At 50.3% G+C, this 14,692-nt stretch overlaps 1 protein-coding gene across 3 annotated transcripts in view; it reads left to right on the forward strand.

Annotated features, from left to right (window-relative positions):
- Positions 1-4,350: 4,350 nt before the first annotated feature.
- ZBTB16 (zinc finger and BTB domain containing 16) overlaps positions 4,351-14,692 on the forward strand; it is a 175,134-nt gene continuing 164,792 nt past the window's right edge. The window contains exons 1-2 of one of the 3 annotated variants that reach the window (XM_079103846.1): positions 4,351-4,558; positions 8,278-9,635. In XM_079103846.1, coding sequence (XP_078959972.1) covers positions 8,368-9,635 — 1,268 coding nt within the window. In that variant the 5' untranslated portion in view covers positions 4,351-4,558; positions 8,278-8,367. Of the gene's footprint in view, positions 4,559-5,019; positions 5,328-5,402; positions 5,679-8,277; positions 9,636-14,692 lie in introns of those variants that run through there. The other 2 variants (XM_079103844.1, XM_079103845.1) reach the window with 2 other exon arrangements.

Raw genomic sequence — 14,692 nt, forward strand, 5'->3', positions numbered from 1 at the left:
CTTCCCTCTGCATGCCCTTCCAGACTCTGTCCATAACTACAGCACTCCTGTGTGAAACAACTACCTTGGATTGAAATTCATAGGTCAAACAACTCAAAACTTAAACAGTTAGCTATTTAAAGTTAAACACCATAAGAAAATGTTACATGCCTCTCCTCTTCTTGGCACCCCCAACAAAGAAAGGACAGAGTGTTAAAAATCCCCTGTTTCCCCATGAAGACTTGGGGGTTAATTTTCAGCATGGTGCCTGGGGATTTAGCTGTGGGACTCCCATTGCCTGTAATGGGAGTCATGCCGCTTCATTTCATGCACAGTATATGGAAAATGTACCCCTCAATAGCTACAAAATTTTAGTTTTGAAATTGAGACATTTTTCAGAACAAAGCAGATTTCCAGAAAAAAACAAAAAACAAAATATTCAATATTGACACAGGGCCTATGTGTATACATGTATTTGAAAAGGAGACAATGCCTTCTCTGACTGCATATGCCCCTCTCCAAAAGAACATAAAAACAATGTGCCCAATAGCTTGCAGCAGTGGATGCCATGTCTCACTCCAAACCTTTGTTAGGAACCCTGTAAAACCTGGCACATGGTTTGTGACACCAAATGAAACACTGTTTTTCTATAATAACCTGAGCCCTCCTGCCTGTCATTAAGGGACCTCTCTTATTAAGCATCTCTTTTTTAAATGGCTGCCATCATCTGGTCCCAGTGTACATTAAATCCCATTATAATTATAAACACACTTTCCCATAACATTGGTTGCAGATCTCATCCACACTGCCTACCCCCTCAGGGCATCTTTGCACTAATAACAACTCAGATTTGCTATTTGAGTTGACAGCATTAGGTCCCAACACCATTTGCAATATGCTGGGGAGAGAGAGAGAGGGAAAGAGAGAGAGAGAGAGAGAGAGAGAGAGAGAGAGAGAGAGAGAGAGAAGAAAGAGCTTTCTCATTCCCAATCACGAACATCTTAGGGTCACAGTGACTTCAGGCCTCCAGGGCTAAAAAAAAAAAAAAAAAAAAAAAAAAAGGCAATGCCCCCTTTGAAAAGTTACTTTCTGCCTTACAGATGAGAGGAAAGGCATACTTGGCATCTGAAAGGAAGCCCTTGTGGACACCACTGACCAGGTGTCCATGGGGAGACAGAGAGATGATGGAAATTACTCATCTAAGAAGTCATCTTCTGGTTGAGCTTTCTATACCTTAACTACTCAGAACATGTATATCACCTGATTGTTTTTCCCTCTGCTTTTTGGAGGAGGCATCTAATGAAATGATGTGAAAGAATTACATTTCTAAAAAGACAAAAGCAAAAACCAAAGAAAAGTAACCACACAAATTCTACACTGCCTAATTTTTAGCATCACTTGGCATCTATATAGTAGACGTCCAGAATGATGATCTGAAAGATTGTAAGAAGCTTAACCTCCAGAAAAGGATACCATAGGCTAGTTTTGTCTTTCCCTAAGAGTCCCCTGTGGTAAAGATATGGGAGTAAAGGGGACAGTCCCACTGGCATCCAGAGATCTCATTGTCAGAGGAAACCATTTCATTCTCTCAGGGTTTCACTGCCTAGAAACTTTCCTGGCTGTGCTTCATTCCCCACTCAACACAAGGTTTTGGGGAAATGCAAAGTAGCTTCTCCCTAAAAGATGAATGATGTGGCACCACACTTCTCCCCAAAACATTGGTCCTTGATATATATCACAATTGGAAAGTTTCTTTTTAAATTAAAAAAAAATATAAAAGATATCTTTTAGATGACAAGGTGGCACAAGAGTTGCAACTTTCCGTTCACACAATCAAAATACTCAGGACACCTCTCTTACCTTCTTTCTGAGTATCTGTTCAGTTGATGTTTTACTTCAATTCAAAATTCCCTCCCAATTTCTGCCTGAGATTCTGAGAAAGGGGGAAAGTACAGAGACCCTGGAGGATCTGCTGACCTAGTGGCTAAACAGAACCCTTTGGTCCTCAGCTTGGGGACTCCTGCATAGAACTGGCCTCAGTGGAGTAAGAGAAGAAGAAAAATTAAAAGCTTTTGTTTCCTTGATGTATCTCACTGGTGACTGTACAATCTACAAGGTAAAAGCTTGAGCTGTGCAGTCAGAATGGTTTGATTTAAAGAATCAGCTCTGATGTTTAACAGATCTACAGTCTTGGATAAGGCACTTAACCTCCCTGAGCCTCAGCTTTCTTGTCTGCACAAAAGGGGAAAATAATAGCACCTGCACTCATAGGGTTATGAGGATTGAATAAAACAACACAGATAATGTGTTAAGATTCCCAAGCAGTGCTGAGAGTGACTTATTATTCCCACTGTCTCCTACCTGTATGATCCTTAGTCTCAGATATACTACTCTCATCTTCCACTAACTGAACTCTGAAAGCCATGGCTTTCCTAGGCATGGCTGGGAGGTATATGGGTAAAGGAAATGAGGGAATAAGGAGATTTAGCAATGGAATTTCATCCAAGGGTCATTTCATCTATTCCCCTGACTCTAGCACACCTCCTTCTACATTGAGTCTCTTATTTTTAGAAGATCTGGTATTCATTTCCCTTACCATACCCTTCAAATATCCTTCAAAATAAAATAAATTGTGGGGGAGGGAGAGAAAGAAAGAGAGAGAGAGAATAAGAATGAGAATGGATATTCCTTCTTGTCATGTTCCATCGGCTGTTTTAGGTGCTGCCATATGAAATCTCTGAACTGGGGATTCTCATCAGCCTTCTCAGGACCCAAGGACATAGCTCTGGCTATAAATGGTGCCAGTTTTGGTGGGGGAGCTGCTGCTGCTTTATCTGGGCCCAATAAACCTTATCAAACTGCTGTGCAGCCAGCCTTCAGCGCTAAGTGGAAATGCTCCGAGCCCAATGCTGGCACCCAGCCCACAGCCTCGCCTGCCTTCTCCCTTTTGGTTACCTTCTCCACCTCTTAAATTCAGGCATTAATCTCTCTTTAACACTTACTAACAAGGGCTGGGCTTTTTAATGGGCAGAGTTTATGAAGCAAGGGAGATTTTCACATAGAGGGAATATGGCGTGGGGGTGGGGGACGCCAGGGCCATGAAGGGATTGTTCTTTCTCTTCCATTGTTTTCAGAGATTCTCTCTTTCTCTGATTTGAGGATTAATAGGAGATTAGGATCAGGGGTTAATTGTGTGCTTCTTCTGCTACTGTGCTGGTGGACGTGGACAGCTCTCTAGCAAGCACCATCTAGGCAGAAGTTCAACAAGTTTAATGACTCTTCTATTTCACAGGAGGCACCAGCAACTCTGTTTCTACTCTGTTCACCTCATATCCATCCACTCTTGTGCACCTTACAGACCAGCCTTTTTTAAACTTTCTTTAAATCTCTTTCCTCTTACCGACTATAGACCTTAGCTGGAAAAACAGGCTGTCTCAATAGGGATTGCTCTTTACTGTTCACCAAGTGAATACTCTGGGAGGGGACCCCTTGTCCCATGTGTTCCAGGTTGACATATACACTGTCAGGATAAGTTGACTCCTTTCGCATCGAAGCGTTGGCCTGTGCCTGGCTTCTTGCTCTCAATTCCTGCTGGTCTGAACAGTAAGTAGGAGTCCAGAATGTCCCTTGCTGGGATGAAATGCCCTGTCCTTGGGACTAACCCATTAAAACTCTTGTGAACTCTGCTGTCTACCCTTCCTTAGTTTTTTTTTTTTCCCTTCCTGATCCTACATACAGTTCTTGTGGCTTGGCTTCTAGTCTGGGGCAGGACAGGACCCATGTATCAAGATGTGATTCCATGTGAGTCCTGAGAAAAACCATTGGTCCACTTGCCATTCAAGGAAACTCCATGCAGACCCAGGATCCAGTGGCTGGAGCCCCTAATTGCTAAAACCCCATCCCTCAGGGGCTGACCCTTCAGAGCTTTGGATGGCTTTCCACCGCCTCTCCCCTCTTAATTCTGGAGACCTAGTTAGAGGCCAGTGCTGGAAAGAGTGCATTCCACCTTCCACCCTCTACCTTCACTCAGCTCCAGGGAAAGGGGGAAAAGGGAGCTTTCCAAAGCCTGCCTAAGGGCAAGTTTTCTTTGGTAGCTCTATGTTGGAGATAGTGCTCTCAATGCCACCCTCTAAAGTGAGGCGACCAGCTGAGAGAAGGACGCACTTTTGAGCGGCCCAGGGCTTCCTTCCCCAAGCTTCCACTTGGCCACTGAGGACTGTGGGTTGAGCAGGATGCAAGTAGTCAGGAACGATTTCCATCCAGGTTGCTGGGGACGGACGGGGGTGGGGTGGGGTGTGGGCTGAGCCAAAGGGATACTCAAGACTGGGAGTGAGAGAAGTTTCTTTCAGGCCCTGACCTCGGCTATAGCGATCGCGACAGCTAAGACGGCATGCCTCCCCACGACCATAGATCTCCGCGGACCCTTCGGTTTCTGGTTCAACAGAGCTCGAAAACTCTAGCCCTGGGACTTCTTGAAATCCGAAATCCGGATGGCTGTGCCGCAGGCGACTAGTACCCGCAAAACATAAGAGGCCTGGGCTTGGGCTGCGAAAGCGACCTTTTAATACCGATATCGAGGGTACTGGGGATGCACTCCTGAGCTTCGAGGAAATGTGAAAGGCGAAACACTCAGTGAATTGGGTTAAACATTGGAACCCGGGACAAAACTCTGCGCTTGAGCAATGGAGGGAGGAAAACTAAACCCGTGTGCAGTGGAAATGAAAAACCTGGGGATAAAGTGGGAGCTGCTCTTCGCCTCTCATCCCTAGGATCCCTATTAAGGGTTCCGAGTCCCTTGCACTCCTCTCCACTAGCGCCTCGGATCTCTCAGCTTGGCGGGTGAGCGGCCGCCGCTGGCGCCCCAGCAGCAGCTAGATGTCAGGCGAAGCCCGGAGCGCTGAGCGCGGGGAAGGGAGGGGAAAGGAGAGGAAAGAAGGGGTGGGGCGGGGAGCGCGCACGGGCTCGGCCAGTGCGGGGGGGTGGGGTGGGGTGGGCGGGCTGAGCCCGGGGACAGCGCGGGAGGGGGGAGGCAAGGGGGGCAGCTGTGGGCAGGGAGCCGGGCTCGGCCGCCAGCACTAAAGATGGAGAGGCGCCGGGGCCTCGCAGGGGAGGGGGCTCGGCGTTGACGTGGGACGCGGCGGAGGCGCCGCAGCCGGTGGTGATTTGCTAACCTCGCGGCAGAGAGGAGTTGAGGGCGATGAGAGCGGGTACTGCGAACTGCCGGGCGACGCCGCCGCTGCCGCCGTGATATCGAGAGCAACAGTTCCCCAGCAACACCCCTCCCCGACACAGGCACACACCCCCCAGCAGGCACGCACACCCATCCCACAGCGCCCAGCTCGGCAGCGGTGAGTGGGGGGCCGGGGAGGGGCGCACCGCCCAGCGAGCACCTCACGCCCGGGCGCCCTGGGGCCGGAGAGGTCTGGGGGGGCGCGCTCGCTTCGGCCACTCGGCCGCTGGGCTTGTGCGTGTTTCCTTCTTGCTGCTGCAGCCGCCGCCGCCGCCTGTTGGGGTCAGCTAGAAGGGGGAGCCCCGGCTGTCAGCTTGGGAGCAGCTGCCTCCCCAACCCTTCCTCTCCAGGGCACAGTTCGGTTGAGAGGTGGGGGACAGAGAGGTCTGCCGGGGCTGAGGGTGCGAGCGGAAAGCCGGGGGTAGGGAGGCTTTGTACAGTCCAGGGCCGGCGGAGGAACCCAGAGCTGGTGGGTGCTCATATGTATGCGGACCGGTGCGCGGGCGTGAGATAGGATTGTGGTTTATTTATTTGTGTGTTTATTCGCTGGCCGGCTGGGAAGCTAGAATCGGAGGAGCTGACGAGTGGATTTGGAGGCGGAGGGGAGCAGGACTGGCACTCGCCTGGGTTTTCTTTCTCTTTGGGGGAAAAAAAAAAAAGAAAAAAACGTGGTGGGCTCTTTTTTCTTGATTGGACTTGGTCCCCTTTTTGGGGGGTGGGGGGTGGAGCTCCATAGACTCTCCAGCGCTGCGGGCCCTCCTCGGCTCTCGGAGGGACTAGCCGCAGCACCGGAGCTCGCCGTGCGCTCCCGGCCGCGCACTGTGGGTGCTGGGGCTTTGCACCTGATGCGTTCCGGGATGCCTTTCCCACCCAGGCGCGCCTGAGGCTCGCTCGCACAGTCCCTCACACACTCCCGCACGCGCATGAAATGCGCACCATCCCGCTGGCCTGCGGACTCACTGAAACGCACAGACGCGCTCCGCACCGACTTGCTCGCCTGCTCCCCTGGACTCAATGCTCCTGGGCCCGGCACGCCTGCAGCTGGCGCGGCCGGCCACAGGCCGGGGACCCTGCGGTTCGCTTCCCGGGGGTCACGGCCTCGGGTCGGAGAGGGAGGGCCCGCAGCTCTTCTCACCTTTCCTCCCACAACTAGCTGCAGGGCTTTTGTGCTTCCCCTTCGCCGCGGGCCGGGTCCGCCGCCTCGCCGCCCTCAGCGGCGACCAGCCCGCCTGGACTCTCGCCTTTTGCCTAGTTTCTTTCGATTTCCCTCCGTTTTAGTTCGATTTCCTTTCAGGCGTCTGAGTCCTGGGGAAAAGTTGCTTCCCCAAGTTTGCCGAAGTCGTCTGAAAGTCTCGGTGGGGGTCGCTGGGAACTAGGGGTGTGTGAGAGTGCGATCGATCCCGAGAGCTCGAGTGGGTTAGCGCCGGCTTTCCCCCGCGCTGCCGGGCTGAACGCTGCAGCCAGCGCTGGCCGAATCGCGGGCGCAGAGCGGCGGGCTGGGGAGACGGCTGCTGTAGCACCTGATTTCCCTCAGGACCTCAAAGGTTCGTTTTGAGGAAGGAATTCAGGTAGACAACCCTCCATTCTTTGGCTTCTCCCTAGTTCTCTGATGTCTGCCAGAAGGCAGAGTGGCCAGACGAGGATGAATGGTGGTCGCGCCCATGACGGCCTTGGTCCCCACCCTGGGATGGGCAGCAAGTGTCTGAACCAGCCATCGGGTTAACCCTTTCTGCTTGAACTTTGCGGCTCCAGAACTCATGGGTCTTCTTTTTAGGGTGGAGGCCAGCAGTGTGAAGAGTGCTTGGTCTGTCCACCCTGCTCCCAGGCCACTGACTGCATATTGGCCTTAGGTACGCAGATGCTGGGAGAGACCTGGCCTGAGCAACTTATCACACCCTAGAGGGGGTTCAGAGTTCTGGAGCCCTTTTAGGCTTTTTAGGCTCTGGGAGAGATCTTTGTCTCCTAGCCTGGTCTTCCTAATACTGGTTGTAACTTGCACCTAGATGTTGTTGCCAGTATCACTTACAGTGCCCTCTGAACCATATCTAGCATCAGTTGCTGCTCCTGGTCACAGGACTTGCCAACTCCTGGGAGTCTGTAGGACACACTGGAGTTCACTCCCAGCCCAGCATTAGCATTCCTGACTGTAGGGGAGCATATTCCCTTCTATCTCACATTGGGTTCATGACCCAGCCTCCTTCACATTTTAGATCCTTCTGTCCACCAGGCACTTGGGGGCAGGAGAGTAAATACAGCATCTCATGTAACTGTGTGCAGGTGTATTAACACTCTCGCTGGCTGGTGTGCACACATACTTCAGATTTTGGATTACATATATGATGACTTTGAAGCACCTGTGAGTAGGAGTGACCCTAGTTAACATATGGGTTATGTACGTGTGTTCCTGTTACTGCCTAAGGAGGGGGTCAGGGCAAGTTAGTCTGTGCACTCCTGATTAGAGTGGAAGGACAGAGACTCAGGAAGGCACTGGCTGATGGAGCGAGAATAGCTCTGGGGAGGAGGGTCCATTGCTCATAGATTTCTGTGGGCCACAATTGCAGGCTGCTGGCCCCAGATGGATTTGACTTGGCTCCTGGGGTTACCATAGTGAGGCAAAGTTTGAAAAACTTTGTTTTGATGATGAACTTTGCTATACAAGTTGAGTGCTTAAGTTGACTAAAGGAAGGGATTAAAGTCTTGTTAATTTTAAATAGGTGCTTGAGCATTTCCTGAATGTTGGCTTTGTATAGGAACTTCCTACTCTTGGACTTGAAGAATGCTCAGGACTTACTGTCATGTTCATTTTATTTCACCTAACAGATGTCATAGAGCAGCAAATTAGGCATATACTGTGGCAGAACCTTCTCTTCACTCTCATCATCTCTGGGCTTGTCAAGGCAGATTTGTAGATTTCTAGGAAGTTCCATTAAATCTCTTAAGATTTGCTGGGAACTTGGCAGGATGGGGGCATGTTGTAGTGTTTGAGTTCTTACTCTTAGGGACACTTATGAATCAGCTGTTTATTCTCTCATTTCTTTTTGTCTCTTCTCTTCTCTTCTCTTCTCCAGCCCTCTCCATTGGCCCGGTAAGCCCACCCTGCCCCACCACGCAGAGCACAGAAGGAAAGAGAGCCTCATGCCTGAACCGAGGGGAGCACCATGGATCTGACAAAGATGGGCATGATCCAGCTGCAGAACCCTAGCCACCCCACGGGGCTGCTATGCAAGGCCAACCAGATGCGACTGGCTGGGACTTTATGCGATGTGGTCATCATGGTGGACAGCCAGGAGTTCCATGCCCACCGGACAGTGCTGGCCTGCACCAGCAAGATGTTTGAGATCCTCTTCCACCGCAACAGCCAGCACTATACTCTGGATTTCCTCTCCCCAAAGACCTTCCAGCAGATTCTGGAGTATGCATACACGGCCACACTGCAGGCCAAGGCGGAGGACCTGGATGATCTGTTGTATGCAGCGGAGATCCTGGAGATCGAGTACCTGGAGGAGCAGTGCCTGAAGATCCTGGAGACCATCCAGGCCTCCGATGACAATGACACAGAAGCCACCATGGCTGATGGCGGGGCTGAGGAAGAAGAGGACCGCAAGGCTCGGTACCTCAAGAACATCTTCATCTCGAAGCATTCCAGCGAGGAGAGTGGGTATGCCAGTGTGGCTGGACAGAGCCTCCCTGGGCCCATGGTGGACCAGAGTCCTTCGGTCTCCACCTCATTTGGTCTTTCAGCTATGAGTCCCACTAAAGCCGCAGTGGATAGTCTGATGACCATAGGACAGTCTCTCCTGCAGGGAACTCTTCAGCCACCTGCAGGGCCTGAGGAACCGATGCTGTCTGGGGGTGGGCGGCACCCTGCGGTGGCTGAGGTAAAGACAGAGATGATGCAGGTGGATGAGGTACCTGGCCAGGACAGCCCTGGGGCAGCTGAGTCCAGCATCTCAGGAGGGATGGGGGACAAGATCGAGGAGAGGGGCAAAGAGGGGCCTGGGACACCTACCCGAAGCAGCGTCATTACCAGTGCTAGGGAGCTGCACTATGGACGAGAGGAGAGTGCTGAACAGCTGCCACCCCCCGCTGAGGCTGGTCAAGTACCCACTGGCCGACAGGAACCTCCGGCACCTCCAGTGGAGAAACACCTGGGCATCTACTCTGTGCTGCCCAACCACAAGGCTGACGCTGTGTTGAGCATGCCGTCTTCAGTGACCTCTGGCCTCCACGTGCAGCCTGCTCTGGCCGTCTCCATGGACTTCAGCACCTATGGGGGCCTGCTGCCCCAGGGCTTCATCCAGAGGGAGCTGTTCAGCAAGCTGGGTGAGCTGGCCGTGGGCATGAAGTCAGAGAGCCGGCCCCTCGGGGAGCAGTGCAGCGTGTGTGGGGTAGAGCTTCCTGACAACGAGGCTGTGGAGCAGCACAGGTAGGCCCTGCCCCTGTCCTGCACCTGCAGCTGAACTTCCGGCCCTGACACCCTCCCTCCATATTGTCTGGGAACCTGGCTCCCCTCTCTTCCTCGCAAAAAATATACCTCCTTCAGTGTCCCAGGGGACAGATTTTTCAGATGGTGGTGAAGGAAAATGTTTTTTTTCCCAGCATCTTTACGAGACTCTTACCTCTCTTTTTGCTTTAGGATTCCTGTTTGATCTTTCTGCTCTTTGGTCTATACTCATTTCCCTGGAGTACCTGATAAAGTGGAGGGAAAGAGAGGAAGAAATGGGGTTCTAAGGTTCTCTCATGGTCCAAATCTGGCAACAGGAACAGTTGCAAGTTCCAAATGACCATTTCTGGTGAACGGTCCCCTCAATACTCCCATCCCTTGTTCATTCTCCATTCCTGTGGACACATTCGGGGGGGAGGATGGGAATAAGAGGCTTGGTCTTGCAGCCTGTAGTCTCACCCTTGCTCACATTGAACTAAATGCTATTCTGGGCTATTATGGGCTTCCTCTGGCTGCCCTTTGCTTCTCTATAAAATAACCCTTCTTCCAGTCCATGACATGCTTGTTCAGTATCACCTGCTTTACCTGAAATTTCATTTTTTGTTACAATAGACCCTTGAGGTAGGTAATGTGTGTGTGTGTGTGTGTGTGTGTGTGTGTGTGTCTGTGTTTTTAACATAGGACGTTGCTAAGACTCAGGCATAAAGTCCCTTTTCCAGAGTCATATACCTAGTAAGAGGCAGAGCTGGATTCAAATTCAGGTTTTAACTTCTTCCTACTTTGCTGCCTCTTGAAGTTGTCTGGACTGGAAGAGGACCAAGGCTACAGAACAGAGGGTATAGATGATGGCTTATCAGAAGTGGGGCTTGGGGAGATAGCTCAGTCCGTAGAGTGCCTGCCTCGCAAGCACAAGGCCCTGGGTTCAGTCCCCAGCGTCGCAAAAAAAAAAAAAAAAAAAGAAAAGAAAAAAAAAAAGGGGGGGGGGGGGGAAGAAAATGACAGAGGGAATAAGTTTTTGTTTGTTTGTTTTTTTAATCCTATTTCTGTCGTAAAATGTAGGGCTGTCATTTTGCCCTCTTGTCCCTGGACCTGATGAATGTTACCCACAGATCCAGCTGTCAATGATAATGTTTCCCTGAACACCCTTCAGCCTGCTGTTGGGTGATCTTGGGCGGGTTCTCTGCTTTGGTCCCCACTCTCCCTCACCCCCATAGCTCTGTGCTGGTTTAGGTGTGGGGGATGTGAGGGGGTGGGTAGAGGCATCTGGAAGTGATCTAATCACTCTAGCCGCAGCACGCTCCGATGATGCCTGATCGGCAGCTCTGAGACTTACCTTGTGGAAAGTTGTCACTGAGCTAAAAGTAGCCGATTTTTTTCCGGTGGGCGCGAAAAATAACCGCCATGAATGTGTATCTTCTTGACGCTAATGCCTCTCAGAAATAGACTAAAGTCATATTTGTTTTCGCTCAAACTTTCCTAAAGAGGAAACCCCCTCCCCAAACTTGACCAGATAGATCTATCATCTCCGGATGTGAATTATTGCAGCTATGTGCCTTGAGAAATGGGTCATGGTGGAAAGTAACTTTTTCCTGGCTCTTGTCAGGTCCAGGTTTATTTATTTATTTTTTCTATCCAAGAGGGCCACGGATGATGTCACTCTCTGTGAGTTGCAGGATCCCATTCGGGATCCCTCATTCCTCTGAAATGAAATGGAGTTCCAGCCGTGTTATCTTCCAAAGAACCTGGGTGGTGTAATCCTCCAACTCTAGTAGTGAGAGTTATTTAAATTTTCTGAACTTTGCTTTACTCACTTTTTAAAATGCAGACGGTCCTCAGGGTTGGCGATGAATTAATGAAGTAAAATCCAGAAATCGCTAGACGTGTAACTGGCACGCAGTCACTGTGAAGGTGAAGAGCTGACCCTCTGTCTCCCATCTTATTTTGGCCTTGCCTCTGCACCATCCTCGTCGGCTCAGATCTAGGGTGTGGTATCTGCAGCACCGCCTTCCACTGGGCTGTCTTGCCTTTGTGGTGGCACAGAGGATGTCCCTGTTCTTGTGGACTTGCCAGGTGAGGCACCGTCCTGGAATCCTGGTCATCATGCTTCAGGCTGCTGACAGGACGAACGTGCTTTTGACTGAGGGTGGAAAGTCAGCTGCTGCCGCCTGAGAAGCTGAACCTGGGGCAGCACAATGGGTGGAAAGATCTGGGGGTCTGAGGAAATGAAAATGGGGAAACTTGACTTTGAAGTCAAAGTTCCCGATAGATGTACTTTGTGGGAGGCTGTTTCCTCTCCCTCACCTGAAAAGTGCCAGGATTAATGTGCTACTTCCCTGTTTCCTATTCTTCTCCGTCTCGGTCACCCACCTGCCCACAACCTATCAGCAGGATGAGAAATGTTCTGATGGGAAAGAAAATCATCACCACTACCAGTACAAACAAAAAGGAAAAAAAAAATTCAAAACAGTGGGTGACTTTGATGCCAAAGGGAGCTGTGGACTTGGTTGGAAATAAAAGGAAGATGACAGGCTCCAAGGTTTATTTTATTTTAAGCCAATAGGCTAGAGTGTTGGTAAAGATTAAGTACCCAGCAGTAATGCTTACTTTGCAGAGGGAGAAAGGGCAGAGTGCTGGGAAGTCAGGCAGCAAGCGGGGATTGTTATGGAATCCCATCCATAGGCTTGCCCCTGTTTGACCCCAAGCTGGTATGGAGTGAGGGAGGACCTATTTACTGGACAGATGGGTGGACTGAAACTTAGCAAAGTTATGTATCATGGAGCCTGAGACGGATGGCAAGATGTAAAAGCAGCGTCCCGTGTGGTCATGGATGGATGGGAAGACCAAAGGACCATTTGGGTAAATCATATGGGGCTTACGAACCTAACGGAACCAGAAGGAAGCCAGACAGAAGATCTGATGGAGCCACATCATTCTCCAGGCAGGTGAAGGAGATGCTTTGAACCCCCAGATCTTTCCCAGTGGGCCCACGTTACAGCAGGTAGTGTCTGAGGGAGGGAGGGCCATATCAGGTTTCTGCAAGACAGGACATTCCCCACAGTTTCTTTTCTTGTTCTCACTCTGAAAGTGAGAACTGAGCAGTTCTGCATGTGGGCTCTTGTGGATGTGGTCTAGGGCCCAGCCCAACTGGGCCCAGGTGCACCCTTGTTCTTAGCGTCATGTGCGTGTGTGCTAAGATCACAGGGAACAGCACGGCTGACCTAAGTGAGAATGTAGTCCTCGTTTGTGTCCCTCAGTCCCCCTAGGCTCATCGCATAGACCATGGATTTAATGGGTTTCTAGGTTTAATGCTTCAGAATCAGCGGGGTCTGAATCTTTACCAGAGCCTCTGGCTCTTACACAGACAAGACCTCTGGGTGCATCCTGCACAGACGCAGCAGGAACCCTTGCCTGGTTCTTGTGGGGATGCTCAGGAACCATAGGAAGGGGCTCAGCCAGCTCCCTGGACCATGTGTCAGTTCTTCTCGTAGGCTTCTTGGGGCTGGTCAAAGGTGCTTAAGTCATGTGTCCGAGATGTCAGAGTTCTTCCTGGCTTTTAGCTTTCGTCTCTTTCAGATGGCCAGCTGCACTGTTTTCAGAGGGCCAATAGCCATTGACCTTGGTTTAGGCCACATTTGGGAGGTTAGCAGTTACTCAAAATTCTTGCCCACCCTGCTTTTTTTGTATTGGGGATATTGAACCTGGGGGTATTTTACTACTGAGCCACATACCCTTCCTTTTAATTTTTTAATTTTTTGGGGGGTATACTGGGGATTGAACTCAGGGGCACTCGACCACTGAGCCACATCCCCAGCCCTATTTTGTATTTTATTTAGATTCAGGGTCTCACTAAGTTGCTTAACACCTCGCTTTTGCTGAGGCTGGCTTTGCTTGTGATCCTCCTGCCTTAGCCTCCCGAGCTCCCTGGATTACAGGTGTGTGCCACCGTGCCCAGCTTTTATTTTTTAATTTTGAGACCATGTTTCGCTAAGTTGCTTAGAGTCTAGTTGAATCGCTGAGGCTGGTCTCAAACGTGCAATCCTCCTGCCTCATCCTCCTGAGTTGCTGGGAATACAGGCGTACATCACTGCACCCCGCTTTTGGTTGCCTTTTGTGGTTCTGCCGGGCATCTCTGATGTCGACCCAAATTCTGGAGCCAGCAGTGCTGTGGAATAATGATAGCGACAACAACAATATTAATAATGCCCTTATCAGTTGTACCACTTTGTTCTTTGCAAAGCACCTTTAATGACTTTATCTCTCCTAACCTCACAGCCTGCCCTAAGGGGGTATAGGGCCTTAATCCCAGTTCTGTGATTATGAAGTCTGAAAAGCTCTGAAAGCTAAAAGGTTTTGTGTAAGTTTGCAGCAAACTCATTTAGTGGCAAAACCTGATCAGAACTGATGTGAGGCTATATTTATCCTGCTTATTTTGAATATTCATATGTTTTGCTGCAAAAATATTAATGTGTTTGATTACAGAGTGCTGCCCTAGACTCCCCTGGAGCTGTTAAACACATAGGCACCAGGATGCCTCTCTAAAATCTGAACAAATCTGGTTTCTGAAACACCCAAGGGATTTGGATAAGGGATGAGGCACCATTTTGGGCTTGAATTTACAGGTAAGGGAAATGAGATTTGGAGCAAGCAAGTGACTTGCCCATGGTCACACGACTATAAATGGGTAGAGCTGGACACTCTGCTTGCCTTTTAGCTCACAGTCCTGGGCACTCTACTGCAGGCCATATAAGAACATGGACAGCGCTGTTCTGGGTCAGATCCATCTGACCTAATCTTTGGTTGCCAACACCATCCCTAAGATACCACCGGTGGAGCCTGCGGCCATCTTCCTTGACGTCAATTCTAAAGGTCAGGTGTATATGAGCTTCTCTTAGTAGCTATTTATGGCTGCTCTGTCATTCACAGATTTGCCCAAATCGTTTTTGAATCTGTTTCTGTTTCCAGGAAGTGTCCTTTTGAGGGCTGATGAATGACTTGGTTCATAGCCTCCTGGGCTCTTTTGCAGAGCTTTTTGGTTGTGA

This window comes from Sciurus vulgaris (assembly GCF_902686455.1).
Source record: "Sciurus vulgaris genome assembly, chromosome: 11".
Classification (NCBI taxonomy): Eukaryota; Metazoa; Chordata; class Mammalia; order Rodentia; family Sciuridae; genus Sciurus; species Sciurus vulgaris.